This window comes from Bemisia tabaci, chromosome 4 (genome assembly GCF_918797505.1).
Source record: "Bemisia tabaci chromosome 4, PGI_BMITA_v3".
Lineage (NCBI taxonomy): Eukaryota > Metazoa > Arthropoda > Insecta > Hemiptera > Aleyrodidae > Bemisia > Bemisia tabaci.
In genome coordinates this window covers 45325-67610 of record NC_092796.1, presented here as the reverse complement: position 1 = coordinate 67610, position 22286 = coordinate 45325, and the positions used below count along the sequence as shown (strand labels likewise).

Sequence of the window (22286 nt, the reverse complement as noted above, 5' to 3'; positions counted from 1 at the left end):
TTATTTTTAAAAATGTAGACTTAACTTTATTAAAATCAACAACAATTTTTTTAAATAAGTTCGGCGGAGAGGAAGCGTCTCCTTTGGCTTATTACAGAGATGGCCCAGCTTGAAATGATTTTTCTCTCCAAAAAAATACTTTGACATACATATCAGTTTGGTTCCTTTTTGCTTAGCTCAGAGCAATTGTTTTGTGGTAATTTTACAGAAAAATACTGCCGGCCCTAAAATTTGACCCAAAAACTTGTATTTCTTTCGTGTTTGAGAATCGCTCAGAATTTTTGAAATATGGCTACGCTGCCGAGGCTTTCAGAAGTATGTCGTGTAGAGCTAAAGAGCCGAACCGGTTAAAAACGTGTTACTGTGTTTTTCGTATCGTCGCTTTCTTCCTCATTTTTAGACACTGCCGAGAGAAGAAAGATGGGGAGGGGAGGGGAGCATGAACTCAATAATGGAGTACGCTCGCCTGCTTCTTAGCTGAAACAATGTTTGAAACCGTTCTTTCTTCTCTTTTCTTCTCTCAATAAACACTTTTCGTTGAATGGTGAATGTCGCGAATAAGACCGAGAGTTTCTGAAGCTCGTACTCCCCGGTCAGGGGTCCATGAAAAAAGGTCTACAATTCGCAATTTATTTGAGAATTTGAGTGGAAATAATTGACTTTGCGGTGTTCCTGCATGTTTAGGGCTTGAGACTTCTTTTGAAGGAAGTAGGGGGGAGTGTAAACGGCATTTTGATTAAAATTTTACCAAAAAACATTTTTTTTTTACATGTTTTCGTAACAAGAATCTCATAAGTCTACAGCTTTTTTCTTGCAATTTCAAAAGGACGTATATTTTTCATTATGTTTCAAAAAATTTTATCGCCCTCTTTGTTTAGGCTCTTCATGTCTACTCATTTTGATTCAGATCATGCCTAGGTATTGTCCTCTATCTGAGCTGTCGTAGCTTTGCTATGCAGAACGTTTACAATCCTACGCAACAGGCATCCAACGTAAAAATTAGGGATTTCACGACATCAACGATAAAGAATGAGTTATGGATGCGATTATCAGCGGAACAGTTTGAGATGGAAAAGTCGTTTTATATTTTTAAAAAGGGTAAAGGGAAAATAAGAATAAGAAAGGGTGAAAATAATAATGGAAAGAATAATAATATCTCCAAATTAAAATTTTCTGACGACCAACATGATAAGTTTACTCAGTCATAAACTCCTTATTTGCTACCTCCTATAACTTCTCTTTGTTCGTCTATTTATCCTGAAGAGGACGTGGACGTTGCAATGAATTATATTGAATCTCCTCGCAAATGAAATAAAAAAATAAGTATCTTTTTAAGTAATAATCCTCATTTTCTGTGTTTTCTCAACTAACGGCAGCTGAACTGCTTTAGTGACAATGTTTTTACTCCCTGTTTTGGCCTTTGACATTATACAGGGTTATTCAAAAGTTACGCACCACTGGCCATAACTTTAGTTCTAATTATGATATCGATTTGCGGTTTGTGGCGTCCTCCCTCATATCGAGGGGGAAACTTTTTGAGGTACTTTTCAGTTCTTCACCCCCCCAGGGGGAGGGGGGCGGGGGGCAACTCAAAAATTTCAAATGGCAACCCCCATCATGTGATACATCGTTGGAAAGAGCATGAGAAAAGAAAATTTTTGGCGCAAACCGGAAGTCAATCTGACCCCCCTGTCAAAAGTTAGGGGGGTCCAAAGGTTATTTAGGGGGTCCGTACCTTCATTTTTTAGAGTAGCTTCGGCGGCTCTTGGACATACCGTTTCTCTCTTTCAAAGAGTCCTCGAATACTCCAAGTCTGATACCGAAGTCTTCATATTGCCCCCGGCCACCACAGCCCCCCCGTAGGAGGGGATGGGCCTGTTACAATGAAACATTGCATTAAAATGCGAAAAGTCACAGAAGAGTTTCAAACTTAGCATCAAATCCGAGTGGAACTTCTTGCCAATGTTAGCGCAAACGCAGCCTGCGACTTTAAAGTGAGTTTTCAAAACTCTTAGCCCCCTGCCCCCCTCATTTTTGGTTGCAGAGCGGGTAAAAACCGGGAAATTCACTACGAATAATGCCCGAAACTAATGTCCAACTTGAGGAGGACCCTTGAAACGTTGCGATCAGTCGGAGCATTGAAGTACAAGGACTGCCACCCCCCTTAAAGAACGGAAACATCCAAAACACCCCCGCTGCCCCCCTCATATTTCGTTGCGGAGCGGGTAAAAATCGGGAAAATCGCCAGAAATGATGCCCCGGTTCTTACCAGCTCTGCAACGAAAAAAGAGGGGGGCAGCGGGGGTTTTTATGGATATTTCCGTCCTTAAAGTGGGCGGCAGTTCCTGTGTTGCAGTTCTCCGACTGAGCGCAACGTTTCAAGGGTTCTCGTAAAGTTCTACAGTGGTTTCGGGCATCATTTCTGGCGATTTTCCCGGTTTTTACCCGCTCCGCAACGAATATGAGGGGGCAGCGGGGGTGTTTTGGATGTTTCCGTTCTTTAAGGGGGTGGCAGTCCTTGTACTTCAATGCTCCGACTGATCGCAACGTTTCAAGGGTCCTCCTCAAGTTGGACATTAGTTTCGGGCATTATTCGTAGTGAATTTCCCGGTTTTTACCCGCTCTGCAACCAAAAATGAGGGGGGCAGGGGGCTAAGAGTTTTGAAAACTCACTTTAAAGTCGCAGGCTGCGTTTGCGCTAACATTGGCAAGAAGTTCCACTCGGATTTGATGCTAAGTTTGAAACTCTTCTGTGACTTTTCGCATTTTAATGCAATGTTTCATTGTAACAGGCCCATCCCCTCCTACGGGGGGCTGTGGTGGCCCGGGGCAATATGAAGACTTCGGTATCAGACTTGGAGTATTCGAGGACTCTTTGAAAAGAGAAACGGTATGTCCAAGAGCCGCCGAAGCTACTCTAAAAAATGAAGGTACGGACCCCCTAAATAACCTTTGGACCCCCCTAACTTTTGACAGGGGGGTCAGATTGACTTCCGGTTTGCGCCAAAAATTTCTTTTCTCATGCTCTTTCCAACGATGTATCACATGATGGGGGTTGCCATTTGAAATTTTTGAGTTGCCCCCCGCCCCCCCTCCCCCTGGGGGGGTGAAGAACTGAAAAGTACCTCAAAAATTTTCCCCCTCGATATGAGGGAGGAAGCCACAAACCGCAAAACGATATCATAATTAGAACTAAAGTTATGGCTAGTGGTGCGTAACTTTTGAATAACCCTGTATTATTTACTTATTTTATGAAGAAATTTCAAAATCATTTCAAAAGAAGACTTATAAAACTTGAGACTTCGCTCAGCAGGCTTCTCATTCTGCGGACGTTTTTCATCCTTCGATATTTGCCACAAAAAACGCCTTCAATTGTGAAAGTATACTACAAACAACTCGAGAGTTGTAATAATTGCATACTTGATCTACAGGCAGGCACTCTCGCGGGTTCTGTAAAACTGCAAATGCTGAAATCCGACGGCGGCGTAAGTCCGCAATCACATATCTCGTTTGCGGTGTCCGAAAATATCTGTCTCTATGTTATGTTTTTAAAGGAGAACAAATCGACATCATTCCTTGAAGTTTTTTGCAGAATTTTCGTCACACACAGAGAGGAAAAATCACGACAGTTTTAAAGTATTGCCGTTGAGTAGTTTATCCCTTCCATTTTTCCTTGGGTCAACAAAATTGCTCAACCCTAGAAAAGAAAGAGATACCGCTTTCGAAAATAAGGAGAATAAAAAAAAATCATTGGGGAAGGGTGGATAGATTGAAATAAATATGAAACGATGTTTTCCTGACTTCTTTCACTTTAATACGTTATTCACATTACAAAAGTAGGTACAAATTATAGTTATTTGACACATAAGATTACTTAGGCATCCAACAACATTCTATTTTCAAGAAAGGTGATAATTAAAATAAGTCACCTCCATAATTAGCAAAAGCGCAATTATTTGTTATCACTTTATTAAAGAAGCTTAGCACGTTAAATTTGAGTCAAGGTGTTTAGTGTCAATTGAAATATTCCAAAGTCAAACACTGAAAAACAAAATTAAGTGAAATCAAGTGCTCAGTATTAGGGTGCCATAATAGCAGTTATCAATTTAAATAAAGTCATTCTAGTCCATGTAAATATTATCTTTTCATTTCAATAAAATAAAAACGTTCTTAAGTTTATATATTATCATGGAATGCTTAATTTAACTCAATTTTTTTCGATGTAACTTTTGATAACGAGCGGGATAGTATTGTTTTTGGTTCATTAATGTTATTCAAAAACCATTGAATAATGTTGCATTCATGCGCAAAACATGTACGACTGACTTATTTATGATTTTTTGGTCACAGTTTTATGCTAGATGGCCTTGAAAAATTCTGTACCATCAAAAGTTGACAAAACTTGGAGTTTTGAATCTTCTTCGTGTGTTCCCTCAAATGAAGAAAACTTGAAGCTCCTAACTCTCAATTTTATCAACATCGGACGTATTTGTGGCATAATCAAGAAAATTTAAAAAGCAAAAAATCCTCATAAATATAATCACTGGGCACATTATCTGCATCTGCAAATAAAGTATAGAACGTGGTAGAAAAAAGTAGAAATTGATACAAAACCATAGGCAGCAAATAAATCAGGACCACCTAACAGCGATCAGATCATAATCATATTGACTAATCAACTTATTTGACTAAAGAGTTAATAAATTACTTACATAGTCCGTAATGATAGGTCATTATAATACATTATATAAATAAAAAAAACAACAAAAGAAACATACAAAAAAAGTTTTTGGATTATTTAAGGAGAGCAAAAAATATTCTGTCTTTCAAACCAGGCCTCTTCATGCTATAGATTACTCTGTAGTTTTTGGTGCATCAGTCCTGAGATGCTTAGTTTAAATTACGATCATTTTTCGTGTTCTTTTCTGATAATCTCAAAAGCGAGATCCCATGGAGATTCTCTTCCTGTATACTAAGATACAGTGCGAAATGAAAACAAGGGCCCATTCTTTCCACCACAATGTTACAAAAGCTCTAGGAGTATACTGATGGCCATAGGAAATTCAAAAAGCAGCAGTGAATTTACTTAACAAAAAAGAATGGATTACGACTTCAAATCATACTTAACATTCTTTCATTTTGGAGAGCAAGAGGCAGAAAAGATGAAACGGCACAAAATGTACAAAACAAAACAAATACGAAATGTAGGAAGATCATTGTAAAAATTATGAGAGGGTTCTGTCTGGAGTTTCGCAAGCGTTTTACGCTCACCTATATAAAAGAAAATAAATAAAGCAAAAAGAGACAAATAGTTTGTTTCCAAAGAGAGATAGCCAAAAATACTGTCGAATCCTCGGTCCTCTCCCAACATTATTTACAGTCTGTGTACAATTTGACCTACGCTTCCTGATACCACAAATTTCCATTAACGAGCTTAAGACCTGCAAATTTTGCTTATTTAAAGAGTTACCCTCACAATTCTCTCAAAACAACCCTTCAATCTATCATGTGTGCAATACACGCATGCAGCCGGTAGAGCTTGTTGCATTAGGCAACAAATGAAGGGGTTTCTCTGAATAACTGCTGTGAAGGATGGCGTGTGAGTAGGCAAGATTCGCGGGTCCTCATGCTCTCTTTCCGTCGAGACTTGGGAGGAACTTGAGATAGCTGCCGGGCAGCCGAAAGGCGCTTCATTTCTTCGCGGTGCCGCCATTGACCAGGGCGGCCGGCGGGTGGGCCTCTGACCGCTGCTGTTCCGCGCCATCGTCTTCTTCTGCTTGTTCTCCGACTCCTCCTCAAAGGACATCTGCGAGTGGATGCACTCCAGGGACTGTTGCTGCTGTTTCTTCTGCCCGACGGAAGAGCGGGCCAACCGCGGGGACTTGGCAATGCGGGGCTCTCGTTTGTTCATCTGCTTCTCGACCCAGCGCAGCATGGTCAGAACAGCATCGGGTCCAGCGAGACGGTAATCGGCCGCCGTCTTGACCGTGGGCGAGGAATCCACTCGGAAGGTGATGGCGATACCCTGGAGAGCGAGCATGGCGTCTTCGTTACCAGCGTAGATAACCCGGACCCGCTCTGACCAGTCGACACCGTACATGGTGCGGAGGATATGGATGGAGGCCCGGCCTTGGTCCCACTTGACCGGGGGCTTGGCCTCGATGGCCAACTGCCCGATGTGCGGCTCGAAGCCGGCCGCCTTGAACAGCTCCGTCGCCTTGTTGACGATGTCGTCGCGCATGTTGAGCGGGGTCTCTCGGTAGTGGAATGTGAGGAGGAGGCCCTTGTTCTCGATCCAGGCCCCCTCGCGACAGACCTCGTCCTGGAGGGAACGCATGAGCTCGCGCAGTTTCTCCGCGTACTCGTGCGGCACCGGGTGGATGAACTTGGTGCCGTCCGGGTGGAGGATCTCCAGACCGTGGGAACCGGCGTAGGTCACGTTCTCGATGCCGACCATCTTCTTGACGTTCTCGAGGCTTCGCCCGGAGATGACGGAGATGTTCACGTCGGGCATGTTGGTGAGCCGCTCGAGGACGCGCTTCGTTTCGTCGGACATGACGGCCAAGTCAGGATGGGAGGTCAGGTGGGTGAGGGTACCGTCGTAGTCGAGGATGAGGCTGAGCTTGCAGATTCGGTCGATGTGGCCGTGGAGGTACATGTCGAAATCGTCGAGGGTGAGTTGGAGGGTTTTCGTGGTCAAGGGATCTTTATCTTCGTCGTCGAGGGCGCCCATGGAAGCGAGGAAGGAGTTCATCCAGTGGTTCACGTCCCAGATCTCCTCACGATGGCGGAGTTGGATCATGCGGAGCTCACGTTCCTCGAGGGGCATGTGGAGGGCGCGGTGGATGACCTCGGCGCAGTCGTTGATCTCGTAGGGGTTGACGACGAGGGCCTCGTGCATCATGCCGCCGGCGCCGGCGAAGGGGGAGAGGATGAGGACGCCGGGGTCGCGGATCTGGCAGGCGACGTACTCCTTGGCGACGAGGTTCATGCCGTCGCGGAGCGGGGTGACGAGGGCGACGGCGGCGTCCCGGTAGAGGGCGGCCAGCTGCTCCTGGCTGATGGTGCCGTAGATGTAACGGATCGGCGACCAGTTCGGCTTGGAGAAGCGCCCGTTGATCCGCCCGATCATCTGGTCCATCTCGTCCTTCAGCTGACGGTACTCCCGCACGATCGTCCGCGATGGCACCGAGACCTGGAGCAGTGTCACCTTCTCGATGTATTGAGGGTACTTCTCCAAAAGACGCTCGAACGCCAAGATTCGGTGCACTAGACCTGCAATGACACACACACAATTATGAGAATCTTTCACTAACTACTCTTTCACATGCTACGCAATGTATCTTGTAATATGATTTAATTTCTGCCCTCTTTCCCCTCTTCCTCTCCCCCCTCTCATTTTGAAGAGAGTGTTATTTCCTTTTTTCACATGCCGAGAGTAGAAGAGACCCTTTTTCAAGAAAATAACCGAAAACGGAAAAATCAGAAGTGGCTAAAATATAAAAGGTCGCAATTGAGGCAGTAATAAAGGAGAACTTTTTGAAGCCACTTTCAGTGATAACCTTAAGGTAATCGGTCGATCTTTTTCTTCATTTTAAGCAGAAAATTCAATTATCAAAGCTTATTTCTAAGACAAGTGCGACAAGAGATGTAACAGAGATCCTCCCGTTCCCGGGGAAGTTTTCAGGAATTCACGGATAAAATCTTGTTTTCCCAGTAAACTTCGGCAAACAAACACAGACACATGAGCACATGCACATTCACAAGGTATAATCACTCACAACTACCGGAAATTTTCCGGTGACGAACCCTGGAATTCCAGTTCTCATTCCTAGCACTTTACCATCGCAAAAAATTTTGATACATAGGTACGAATGACTAAATTTAATTAAAACTAGTTTCTATCGGAACTGCACAGAGAAAGAAACTTCGTGCGTGGGACCCGAAGTTGAGGTCATATGGATCTCTGAAGTTTTCGGATCTAAAAACTTGAGGTCCAGCTGTCGAAGTTTGGATCAGACATCTGAAGTACTTCGATGTATACCGAAGGGTTCGGGTCACACATCTGGAGTACTCCGGTATTCCGGTACCTACCGAAGTGCCTCGATGTCTGACCCGAATATCGGCTGCTGGACCTAATGTTTTCGGATGCGCGATCAGAAAACTTCAGAGATCCATATGACCTCAACTTCGGGTCCCATGCACGAAGTTTTTTTCTCCGTGTGCAGGGTGGGATTAGCGCATTACCTTTGGTGTAGTCCAGACGGTCGACCCCGAGGATGACCTTGACGGATTCTGTGTCCTTGATGGAGACGGGGGCGGCTTCGGCGAGCTGGACGAAGCGCTCGTACGGGATCCCGATGGGCAGCGCTTTGACGTGGATCGTCCGCCCGGCCAACTCCACGAGCATCCCGCTCCGGTCCACGCGGCAGCCCAGCCGCCGGCAGCAGCAGTCGATGAAGTTAAGGCAGTAGTCCTCAATGTGGAAACCAACGAAGTCGTTCGCTGAAAACAGATGCGGCTTTTTAGTCTAGCGATACCAACCTCTCCGACTAACAATTCCCGAGAGATGTTCCCATAGAGTTCCCATAGTAATGTAAATGGGAGAGCTGGCGCCATGTTCTGCTCGACGAGTTCCGAGCCCGGTGTGCGCCGAGCTTCGGTCACTTTTTCATTACATGTTCGATCCGAAATGGTGGTGTGGAATCCGTTGTAATTCCTATCTCCTTTGTTTACATGGCCGGGTACCCGTGTATCGGAAATAATCGATTGTGTATCGAAAAAGTGACCCGGCGTCACACAGGAGTCTCGGAATTCGGGCCCCGAAAAATGCCTAGAGGTTGCGCCAGCTCTCTTACTTACATTACGACCCTATGTACTCTATGGATGTCTCTCAAACATCATAAGGGAAGTTTTGGAGGGGCAATGTCTGGGCAGGGTGGCATGAAACGTAGGAAAGAAATGAAACCTTGGAAATAGCAGAGAAATATTTCATGAAATTTTACAAGGCTGTGAAAATATTTTTCAGGGGCTAAAGTATGCAACCCGCACTCAAACACACACACAAATAGAAGAGAGTCACATTTTTTACATTTTGCAAAACATGAAAGGGAAGGGATATTTTTCAATATTTTCCATAAATTTCTGAAATATCATGAAATATTTCACGTGGAATTTCGACATTTTATTTTTCATGAAGTTTTGCCAACCTGTGTCTCGGCTTCCTGGGGCTAGTCCTTACTAGGTTTATTTAGTTTTGTCTCTTTAGGTATTGAAATTTAAGATGTTTAAAGGAAAATTCGATTTTAAAATTAAGATATTAGACTTTAGGAGCATCGGGAAGATATTCAGGGTCACCTGTGAGGGAATTATTTCCTATGTTCTACATTTTCAATCTTGTTAAAAGTTTTTTATTGCTTTGTGCTCGGAGCTATGATAATACGCTCAATATTGAATGAAAAATAAAAACGGGAGCGATTTCCTCTTGTTGAATCATTTATAACCCTGGTAAGAATTGGCGATAGGAGCTGCGTTTCAAAATACCATAGGAGTTCTTATAGCCGACTAAAGAAGGCTATTGAAAATCATATAGCTGGCTGTAGAAAGCGGAGCAAATCATATAGCCGGGCTATACGAAGCTATAAAAAATTATACAGTCGGGATATAGTTCCTATCGCCGGACTTTACACTTAATCGCCATTGGCTATAAAAGGCTATACGAAATTGTGTAGAAATTCGTGTGCTTTGGAAATAATTAAGTTTGATATGGAACTACCTTAATAACACACGTTATATTTTCCTTTAAGACGTTTTTTTTTCATCAATTAAAATGAGAATAATCCATACAGAGTGTGCAAACATTTCAAAGTCATGAGTTGAAAAACGCTGACTCCACGAGATTAAACTATTAGAGCCTAACACAAAGCGGAGCAGCGACGCACTGGCGCCTACAAACCTAACAGGGATACTTCACGCATTGCGCAATGCGTGAAGTATCCCTGTTAGGTTTGTAGGTGCCAATGCGCCTTTCGCGCTTTCTGCCCGCCCGCTGCGCCGCAGCGTGCCACGGCGTCTGAAGAAACTATTTCACACCAGAGGTATTGCACAGTATCATAAGAAATTGAAGGCGCTCCAACATATTAAGAATGTCAGGCATCCTTCAAAAGTACGGAACGTTCCTCGCAAAATAAATCAAGATACTACGGCACAAAAATAGAGCGGTGGTCCAAAAACTAACTAAGGCCTAGTATCCGTATTTAGTAACGTTTAGCATAAACTTTATCGTCTGGCTGTTGCTTAGTCGCCATCGGCCATAAAAGGCTAAAAGAAATTGTACAGCCGGCTACAGAAGCAATTGGAAATCTTACAGCCGGCTTTACGTCTATAGTATTTTGGAACACAGATTCTACTGCCAATTTTTACCAGGGAAACTATGTTATCTTGTGAATTCATCGTGTACCTACTGAAAAAGCAAGCATTTGAATTAATGTTACCCTGGAAAGGGTATAATTTGTACTAGGTCAATCGCAACTCAAAACACTTACCCAATATTCCCTGCAGAATTTGGTCGTCCCAAGGGAAGAGCCTCATGATATCCCAGGATGGGAAAGGAATGTGCAAGAAAAAGCCGAGTTTGCACCGCAAATTCTCTTCATCACAAACCTAGAATCAACAAAACTTACTTAAGTCCCACATATTTTTGCAAACATAAAAGTGTCGACACGGTAATTTATTAGGTATAGAGAAGAAATTGGTTAAATTTTAAATCTACAGGATCTTATTAGATTTTCAAAAATATTTAACTTAACGGATTTGGAGAGCTTAATGCAGTAATAGTGACACTTTTGTTGTTTAAAAGAAAACCAAGTTTGAACTTGAACAATTGATCTCAAAACTACTCATTATTTTGTAAAACATAGTGAATTTAAACAATTAATAGAAAATTTGAAGCGTAGAGTTTAAACTATCGACATTTAAGACAAACGGGTTTTTTAAATCAGCATTCCGTGTAAAATACTGAGAATGAAGTAACCTTTACAAAACCTGGAAAATTGGTGAATTCATTAATGAAATCAAACTTTCCTTGCGATTTTTTTCATCCCTTCTTCTCCCACGAAAGTCCTCTCTCTCCCTCCTACTCTACTTCAAGACAATTTGTCAAGCAGTCCTGGACCAGACCCCTCCTCCCCAAAAACCTAACGTCATCTTTTTGTTCGGTAGACAAAAAATCAGGACTATTCTCCAATGTTGCCACATTTCCGCTGAAAATGTTAGATTTACTCGGTTACTATTGAGCATTTGATCGAGAATATCAGGGAGTACCGTCAAGAATCAGCGGAATTTAAAACCGAATCTGTTATTTTTGTGGGTGAAAAGCTAATACCGTAGGTAGCTTTTGGGACCTTGGAATGAAGATTCGCTCTTTTGTCTAAGACACGACGATTTATGGACCGTTCTATGCCTATTTGCTCGCGATACGCAAACAGAATAGTTTCGCATGAGGTGCGTCCGATTCATGCTTGGTTCAATCACCCAGCCGACTTTTGATTTGAGTATACGTGCCACTTGGCAGTCGAGAAAATCAGCGCTGCAAGGTGCCGAACTTAATGCACGCACGACGACCTAAAACGCGGTCGATGGCGGTCATCTTGGCAATGGCGGCATCGTCGAATTCGTCCCCGCGAGCAGTGGCGAGACGTGAATGATCGATTATCGATATTTCTCCATTTGAAGCTATGGTAAAGAATCGATAACTGAGGCGTTCACTGCGAACACCCTGTTTATCGATCCTTTCCCATAGGTTTAAATGGCAAATCAATCGATATATCGCAAAGCACGCCACGCCACTGCTCGCGAGAGGGTCTCGCCCGGAGTTTGACCCTCGCCTTAGGATCGACGAAAAAACTCGACTTTTTTCACGAGCTTATCGCCTTCACAAACATTGACAAATATGTTATCAGCGAATCGGTTGATAGGTCAATGGATACCGGGAGCCATGTCGCTCGTTCGACTTATCCGAAACGTGTTTATCCACCGTTTCCGGCCCGTGTTTACAAAGTGAAAGCTGGATGTAAATATTTTGCATCTCGTTAGAGACCCTCGCTTTCGTATTTGCAACGCTTTCAGTTTGTCTTTGAAAAAGATGTGCGTTTTCAGTTTTAAAAGACTGCTAGTCAAGGTTAGCACTATTTGACAGCAAGTCGTATGGATCGTATTCGATAGTGGTTCGACGCATTTGTAGAAGCCATGTGCAAGCCAAAAACAAATAAAGATATATATTATTATTATTATTATATTATATGTATCGTTTGGTTCAAAACAATAGAACATAACCTCGAACGAAAATTTTAGGACTTAAGTAGGTAAGGCTGAAAACGAGAAAAATCCTAACAATCTCACTTTTCATTGCCATTTTATACTCATAAGAATAAAAAATCCATCACAAGAAATCCGTTCCGTCAGATTCCTGACTTTTAAGGCTATGTTTACATGTTGAACCAATCGGAATTGATACAATCTCACCTGCTTGATGTGTCGAATCCGATCCATGTTCTCCCAAATTAAATTTCTGCGATTTTGCAATTAATTTTTTATGTTCAGACTGCCTAAGTGCGTAGATAAATTCTCCTTGTAAAGTGTCGGGTCATTTTATACTTGGGTATATGGATTTATAAATTAAAATTTATCTCGAAGTTGCTCGTTACTATATAAAATAACTTCGCATTGCGTTTGGAACGCTCCCAATTGAACAGTAAAGAAGGTGAGTTTCCACTTTTAATGAACTGATCGTCAAAGTTAGACTTATATACCGGCGGGGCAGATTTTCTGCCGACTTAAAATTCGGAGTTATTTACACGCTATTTCTGACGTTAACTTTACATTAATGCGTAAAAAATCCCCTGTAAAAATTGTGAGTCACTTCCCGGTTTACCGAAGGATATTTATCACAAATGTGCTAATTCTTGTACTATAAAATTCAAAAAATTGATAGAAAAGGTGAGGCTAAAATTTTTAATATTGCTACTCTTTGAGAATCGGCAACTGGCAGGATTCTCTGAATCAAATCACAATAAATCAGTGAAAATCAGGCACATTTTCAAAATTTGGTAAGTCTTGAAATTGACTATTATTTCGTCTATACATTTAGCTGAATACCTGATTTGACAGATTGCCTGCGATTGGCAAAACATTGTAAAGCAAAGAGGATTCTAAAAATTTCTCATCAGTGAAAATCCTTGAATATCTATGTAGTTCATAATCAGTCGGTTCGAAAGTCAAATTGGCTCTAAAGAATGAATCAACTCACTTTAATTAATTTATGAATCACTCAAATTTTACAATGTTTTCCTTCTTCGATACGCTGCACTTGAAACTTGGCGAGAAAAATCAGCGCATCGAGATGACCCCTCATTATAAACTACGCCGAGGCAGTAAGTCAAGTGCGCAATCTGGCCCAGGTAGACCTTGAGTTATTTAGTTTTACTCTCTTGTCTCCCTTATTGGTAATTTTTTTTTTTCTTTTAAATTTTTGGGCGCTAGTACTCGCCTCATAAGCTTATTTTCCCTTTGTTTTTACTAATTTATTTTTCTTGTTTCATTTACTACCTATCAAGGCCTGTAATTTAAGACAAAAAATATATGAGTTTTTGATCAGTAAACTGTAATTATTAGAGCTTTTTCTTTTGTCAAGAGATTCTTGACTTCACCAATCTGTTTTAAAAAAATATTTGCAAATCCGTCAACCTCTAAATTATTACAAGATCTGAATCACCCCGAAAAGTCTATTGCATTAGCTATTTTTGTGCATTTTTCATGGTGTTATCTACAGATCTGGGTGTATTGGTAGAAATTCTGAAAGCATCTCGTGTGAAACCCACACGCAAGGAAATAAATGAAAGACAAACCTGACGGATGGTTGTGGCCGCGGTGAAAAGTTGGTAGTCATGGATCCAAACTACGGGCAGAGTCTCAGTTTTTCCCTCCTCGTCAAGCTCCTTCAAGATTCGCCTCAAAGCGTCCAGGGTTGCTTTCGCGAATAAGTCGTTCACTCTGCAGTATGCCTACAAGTTGACAAAGGAATAAAGAAAAATTTCATTTTGAATTTTTGAATTCATGAGAAACAGTTATTTGGTGGAAATGAATTAGCGCATTTGCATTCTGAGAGAAGTTTTCAAAGGTCTCAATCCAATTTTTCTTATGAATCCCCGAAAGAGATTTTAATTTACTTTTAAGGACATTAAACTGCACTGCTCGTCATATCCATACGTGTAGCTAAAACATTTGAATGTGTATAAGCATGGAGAAAAAAAAAGAATTTTTTTTTGCATTTCGGGCATCTTGGATTTTTTTGATGACGTAGGTCGGTACGGACGATTTTCATCATCGAATTTCTTGGAAATGGTGTATTTCATGGAAAAAATTCATCCTATATAAAGTGTTAGAAATAATATGATGTAAGCAAAAAAAGCGGACGTATGGTCCATTTTTCATACTTCAGATTCCGGATTTTGCTAAGGTACCTATACCGGCCTATGTTACAGGGTAAACAATCAAGATGCAAACACTTCATTTTCTCTCTATGGTGTATAAGAAGGGGGAAAGGACCCATTTACTTCTCAAGAGGATCTAATTGGTATTTAACAGCTATATGTATAAGGTCACAGCTGTCTGTGGGAGGAGGGCCATCAGTTCTCTGAGGTTTCAGCCCCCCTCCCTCCCTTCAACTAGGTATTTGGCCATAAATGGTCCTCTGAGGAGTTTAAAATAGATGTTTCATCTTTAATTGTCATCCTGGCGCATGAAAGGAAATTTTCGCTTCTTTATAGAATATTAATGACTTAATGACTTATGTGAAACCAATTATCATCTTGCCCAAGACATCCAACTATACAGTTACCAATCTAAATGAGCGTTTAAAAATGTGACATTTTTTACAAAATCTATTTGAGGCAAGGTAAAAAATTAAAATTTCTCACCTTCCAAGTATCTGCTTGAAACACGGCTCTGTCGGGCATAGAGTGAAACAGAGGCCAAAACGTTCCGTTACAACATCCATTGTAATAAGCTTCGAACTCGTTTTCGTCTACATTCACTGGAATAATCTGTAAATCAAGGTATTATAAGATAACCTTCTTTCTCTAATATTTTGACGATACATCGTAATTTCATAGCCTGGAATCCATCTCTCTTAAAATGTATTAGTTTTAAGGGCCATAAATGAGAATGGCCAAGCATTCAGCTTTGATGTGTAGTATAGTTACATAAAAATGGCGGAGAAATTGATTTTAAAAAAACTCATATAGCTCATAGCGAAAAGGTGCCCCAGGCCTTTAAATTAATAAAATGTTGTGCGAAAGCCAAGTGATTTGCAAAGAAGAAAACAAATAATAAAATCAAAATATAAGTTATATAATAATCAAATATAAATAATCAATAAAAACAAACAATCTGCTGTAAAGTATATCTGACATTAAGTCCAGCTCTATATAACACTTGGGTCAGTTACAAAAAACGGGGACCAGTGGAAATATACCGATGACGTTATTCATAATAAGTTTCAGCTCATATGTCCATGAGGATGATCTCAGAACAAGCACTAACCACTGAAATTAGCCTTTCGCTCAGTATTTTTTGACACTGATTACTTGGCTATGACCTTAAATCCGTATCACATTAATTCTGGAAGGAAAATGGTGCTGCGACCTTAACCAGGAATTCGCTCTTATGTTTCAAAAATGCAACACACACAAATATCAAGCAGATATAGTCGCATCTGTGCGATGCCATGTATTAATTTACTCTTTATGTTGGTAGTAACGAAGAACGAAGGAGCTTGGGCTTATTTTCAAGTAGAATGCGCCTGTTACAGATACAATCTGGAAGATACAGTCGCGTAAAACGACTTCTCTTGGGTAAGGTGGCACGTAAAAAAGTCCGAAATCGAAAGCTACTCTTTTGTGCGCAATTTGCGTGATTTGGAACACGACCTTTCAAATTTGCCGCGTCTAGGGGCAGTTTTCAGTCATCTCATGTGGAGGAAGAGAAGCAACGGCAGCTCGTGGTAACTTGCAGTTGACGAAAACTGACCACTCTAAACATAATATTTATCAACGTGACCTGCAAATCGATGAAATGCACAAATGACAACTCAAGGCATGGACATCCATTAAAGATCACGTTTGGCTTTTAAACAAAACAAATGAACAAAAACAACGAATCGAGAGCTTTCGGCATTTACCGACAACCACCGAGACCGCAAGTAGTTACCGTTTGCTCGTTTCCAGTGACTAAAAAACTGCCCCCAATTTCCCGCGTCTGGGCGCGGGTAGTTTGGAACGGCGTGTTCCGAACAACGCAGATTGCGCGCGAAGGTGTGGATTTCAGACTTTTCGGATATGTCCATCCTAATTTTTGGGCTAAGCCTCTTTAAAGTTTCTTCACACCGCTGTATCTCTCGGGTGCAACTGACTCATTATATCGTCACTCTCCGGCCGAAGTATCACAAGCGCCATGCGACGTTTCAAAATTTCTGCCGCCATTTTATTTTTTACAGAGACATTGTCGGTTGAATCTGTTTGAAAATTCCAGTCCATTTTATCAGCAGCACGAAGACTATTCAGTGAAACTTTTGGACAGCTTCGTTGAACAATTTATCTTTATTATAAAAAATAAAGGGGCTTGTGATGCTTTGGCCCGATGGTGACGATATGTAGATTAGATAGATGAGATATAATCAGAGATAGATTAGGCTACCTGACTAGAAAGAAGACCCGCAGTTGGGGCACGATCATCTGGGTGAGACTCTGGTATCTTTTCGTCCGGTTTCATGTCGTAGAGGCCGGACCAACCAATCCAGACACCCTTGTAGTCGATGACCACTGGAGCCACCGCTGTAACCAGACCGCCGGCACTGCAATCAAAACAAATCATCATTTAGCATATTTTCAATATCCACACTTTTCCTTTAAATTCCGTCGATTTAATCAAATAAAGAAAAGTGAACCTAGACCTTGACGTGAAATCTGAGCACTCGTGTTCCCAAAAAGAGTGGCATGAAGTCAAAGTGTAATTTTGAGAAAATATATTTTTAAATACTTATGCGGAGAGTTATACGTACATATGTCGCAGGCAATCAGCAATCGCCGTCAAATTGCAATCTGTTCGTGTTGAATCAACAAATTAAACAAGTTGCAAGTGAAAAAACGAGATAGGAAATAGTGATTTTTATGCTTTGAATTCAAACATACGTTATTTCCTTCTTCTTGATTGTGTGGTACCAGCTAGCGCACTCGCGAGTTTGTGAAATGAATCAATAATATGTGTTGGGTTTGGTTAGGTTAAGCAACTAAACTAACTCCTCGGCAAAGCGGAGAGTATTGCTGGATTTGAAGGCGTTCCAAGCTGAGGTCGTGCCTTGCATCTCTTCCCTAAAGAAACCTTTACCACATCGATGTTATTGCAATTGCAATTTATGACGAATTGACAAGCGCGGAGCTTGCAAATTGCCGGCGATTGCTAACCGCCTGTGATACAAGTCTAATCAAAACCTGTGGTATTTTCTGAACGTACGGAAAGAAAACCACTGCTTCTCCCATGAAATTTGAGGAGCAGAAATTTTTAGATCATTAATTTATCAGCAAGCATACAGATTTCAATATAACAGCAGAGCTAGCTTTCAAATTTATCGATGAAGCTTAACCTAATTTACGGCAGGCCAGACTCATAAGGAAACCAAAATTACAAATCATTGGATGCATACTTATTGCAGATGGCAGATGTTTCCTGTTCTACCTCAAAAATTGTGGGCGACATGATATTGCGCGAAACCCTCATTTATCTCCCCTGTCAAGTCTATCCCTTCTAAATTATCATTCAGGAAACGTTACTGAATAAAGAGATAGTTTTTCGTGAATGCTTCAACGATTAACGGCCCTACTTTTAAAATTGTTAGAATGATTGAAATTCGAAAAACTTTAATTTCAGCGATTTTGAAGCAAAGTAAGAACTTGTAAAAACCTGTTTCTCATTTAATTGCATGGAACTAAAAAACACGCTTCTCTATACAATTTCTCTATTATTCTGTCATTACATTTAAATGTGAATGCAAAAGCTTGGAGAGAAATCGTTTACATCCCCAACGTATTTATTTGGTTCGTAACCTTTGAAGATGATTTCGAAGGTATAGAGCGGCTGTTTCCGACGATAAATTAACTCTGTATTTTGACCTCGAACAAATTAACGATATGAAGCGTTGAAATTATCACGAAAACATAACGAAAGTAGATTGCTTCATTTTTGTGCTAATTTTCTTTTCTGTGTGAGAGCCAGACGCTCCCTCCAAAATATTTCAGCAAATGAAAAGAAAAAAAATAAGAAATTAACAAGGATAAGACTACATGCAGCAGAGCATGCATTATACTATCTGTTGAGAAGATAAAAAAAACTTCACGGCCTGACAGAACTCCAACGTCCTTATGACGTCCAGGTTCAAAGGGCTGTCTCATATCTTGCACTCTCCTCTGAGACTTGACGCCCCGTGGGAAATTTCCTAAGTGTTAAGATTAAGTCGCGAAAAAAAAAATAATTATTAATATTGAGGAGGAGAACATTGTGATAAGAATGAGACGGAGTATGACTCGAAGACGCTGATAGCAGGTGTGGAAACATTGAACTCAGGTGTGGGGTGCTCTTTAAAATGAAAGTGATGAAAACGTGCCACCCACAAATCGTGCACGGCGATAGTTTGCTTATCACTGATTCGATGGGATTCCCTTATTCTACGCAATGTCAAAATAATTTAATAGACTAAAATAAGTCGCGAGGGTGACGAACCAGTACTGCCGTGTTTAAGAGGAATGTCTTGTGTATTTCCGCACCGTCGGCAAAATTGCCCAATCTACGGACTGAGCAAATTTTTCGCCAGACACTAGTTCTTTGATGGAATCTATGTTACTTCTGCACAGTTGACAGCCACATTTCTGCCCCTGTTTTGCACAGGAAAAAGGTAACGACAGTTATCTGAGTGAAAATTTCAAAAATCGGGTTTCAAGGTACACCTGTGTACTATACTAAGCTGCATCAATATGTGCACAAAGTATGCAATTCGAGCGTGAGCTTTGTGGTGTATAGAAACCGTGTTATAGAAAAAATATTTTTTTCCTCGATTTTCCGCGATAATTTGCTGTATATCAACACTTTACACAAAGTTTAATTATGATACCTTACGTCAGGCCTAAGCTACAAAGTTTTTAATTTGCAAAATACGCCGCAGACAATGACACTTGCGCACAGATTTCTTGAATCGATAAAAATGTAGTTACGGTTCTTTGGCCCTTAGCCACTGAAATAAGCTGTTGAGAAGAGCGATTTTCTCGAAAATTTTTGAAATTTGGTCCTTACGAGGGGAGGAGCTTTGGGGACAGTAGTGAACGGGTGGTAAGGGAGGGAGTGAAAATTTCATTTTGGAATTGGATCAGAATGGCGGGAGGGGGAGAGCAGGCTAGAAAAATTTTTGTGGGGGGCCCAAAAAAACTTCGTCACGCCATAGGCTTTGGAGCAAGTCGTTCTGTGTGCGATTGACGGATTTTAAATTTCAAATATGAGGAAGATTATTTGGATAGATTGAAATGGTAGCATCCAGATCAATCACTATGAAACGGGATATAAAATTAGAGAACATCTGTCCAACCTTAAAATATGGTCAAAAGCTTTGTTTTTAGTCGAGCATTAATATAGATTCATCATCGATCGAAGAGAAAGTTTTTGAACTTATGAGGCTTCAAAGGTTAATTTTTTGTACGCATATTTCTCGGTGATTGAATTGTATACTGACATTTCAGCTCACCCCAAAAAAGTACTGAAGTAGCTGCAATCTACAATACATCAAAGTGGTGGCGATACGCCAAACCAGAAGTTGAAGATCCACAGTAATTAGGCGAAAGCTCTTCTTTACTATCAGTTAAGAGATTACATGCATTATCAGTAATTACACGTGCTTCGTCAGATACCACAAGATATCCCCGGTGCTAACCCGCATTATACGTATGTGCAATATATTACATCAGACTCCAAACCAATCTATTTCTTCAATTTTCTTAGTTTCATTTAAAGATAACAAGAGGGGAGGGGGTGGATTATCACCGATGCGTAGGCATGTCACTTACGCCGTCGAACCGCGAAGATAAGGCCGGGTTATTCTCCGATGCTAGTTTGGAAATACAACAAGTCGTATGCACTAGTCACAGCCGTAATTGATGCGTGACTCCCACAGATTACCCAAAAAAGTTATACTTGATCCAGACGCGAAGTTATTAATTTCGATATTAATCGAGGCATCGTTCTTCTAAAGGAGTTACGTATGGCGTCATTCGCCGCCGTAGTGTATCCCATGGTTTTCTCTATACCTGGCTTTTCCGGTACAGTGCTCGAAGCAACTGGTGTGAATGATGCTGAATAAAATAAGAACGCCGTAGTCTCATCACAAATTTTACGTTTTTTTTCTCTCGTACAAGAAAACTCCATTATTTTTTTAATAAATTCCTTCTGCGTGTTTCCTGACACAATCCTTAAAATATGAAGAATGCATTTACACTGATTATCTTGTAGATTAGCGTATTATCAGGGGGAAAAAATACTAATATTGGTTAAAATTACAGTGTTTGTTGATTTTGATGGTAGATTACGTATACAGATTGATGAATTCAGTCTTGAAGAGGCCTGATCCACTACCGTGTTGGAACCGAGACATAAATCTGTTTTTCCTTCTTTTTTTTGCGAAGGGCTGTGTTTGTATTCCTGTTAATACGCGCAGAGAGCTTAAAAGTAGGCAAATCTCACTTCAAAGACGATTCAGTATACATCTTGTTGTTCCCGAGTCACGAGTTATTTTTACGTATACTTGTTACGGTGCCAAAAATTACCTCGGTTTTCCTCAATCAGAGGTTTCTTAGAAAAATCCGTCTTTAGGGGAAATTTTCGAAATGATGGAAAGTTAAGGAGATCATTTTCACAATCAGCTATATAACATCTACCCGGGCACATTTTATAATTTGAGGATGGCACATAAACTGTTTTTTATGTGTCGCACGTATTTCTTAATTTTCTTAAACATTTTCTTCACAGCACAACAGTGCTGTGATGGCTTAGCTTATGGATACGTCAGTGCAGAATCTCTGCTTTAGATATGCATTTTCGTAATTCATAGGTCTCACGTTTTTGTTCAAATCGAGGCATCCACAATTGCATTTAAACCAACAGCAAGCATAATGCGTCATTATGGGATGTGATCAACTGCATCCCATATTGCATCACCCCTACTTGAAGGCGCTTTCGCAACTGTCGCGTAGTGCTGTCCTAAATCCCACTGCAATATTTTGCAATTTGCCCATTCATAATTTGAAATATTGAAAAACCAGTGAACACACTTGTTTTATCGTTACAATTTGACTTTTTGAAGCACCAATATTTTTTAAATGTTCAAAATTCAGAGCTCAAAAAGCATCGAGGATGACTGATGAAATATTCTTTAAGGAGTGTTAAGAAAATATTGAAAACTAGTGAGCTATAATTTAATACAACTTACCTTTGTTTCCTCTCAAGGGTTCCATCTTTGTTTCTGTGTAGGACGAATGGCAGTCGGTTGGACACCACAATGAGAGGTGCGTTAATTCCTCCTTTCCCGGAGATGGGAGCACCTGCACATTTAAGAAACCAAGACTTTAGTACTTAGTAGTGACTTAAATTTATCAGACAGACACAGAAAGAGTGGAGAAATAGTTAATTCAGGCGTGTAGATGCTTAACTAACATACCTATTAGTACGTGTGCAGGCTAAGAAATTTTCAACCAGGCTAAAATTTATTTTGCTTCGATTGAAGCTATTTCATAAAAAGTTGACAGTGAATATAGGAGAGTACACTGAAAAAAATAATATGTTGTTTTAGCACATAGGATGCCAAAAATGTGTCTGGTGATCCCAAGATGCTGCTTTTACTGCCCTTGCAGTTTACTTTACATCCTATGAGTGCAAATTCAACTGCGTGGGCAATCAAGGTAGCGTCCTAGGATCATCAGACACTTTTTTGACATTCTAGGTGCTAAAACAGCATACCATTTTTTTCAGTGTACCGATGGTACTTTTTGCGGACTCACGCTCGTGAACTAAGTGAGAGATCCCTAAGGTTTCGATTCTTCAAATCTGATTTTGTCCAACCAGTCAAAGTGAGGTCGAACTAGGCTGCCGTGTGCGATGGAAAGAGCGCAAGTGAGCAACACAGCTGGGTATTCGCC

At 40.8% G+C, this 22286-nt stretch overlaps 1 protein-coding gene across 1 annotated transcript; it reads right to left on the bottom strand.

Moving 5' to 3' along the window:
• Positions 1-3791: 3791 nt before the first annotated feature.
• On the bottom strand, positions 3792-21692 carry LOC140224403 (uncharacterized; the record flags this gene model as incomplete). Its single annotated transcript, XM_072299103.1, is given in 7 exon segments — positions 3792-7275; positions 8248-8505; positions 10545-10662; positions 13905-14060; positions 14976-15101; positions 16753-16909; positions 21581-21692. Coding segments are annotated over 7 exon segments (2744 nt in total), but the record flags the coding sequence as incomplete, so codon positions are not given.
• Between the last annotated feature and the right edge of the window lie 594 nt (positions 21693-22286).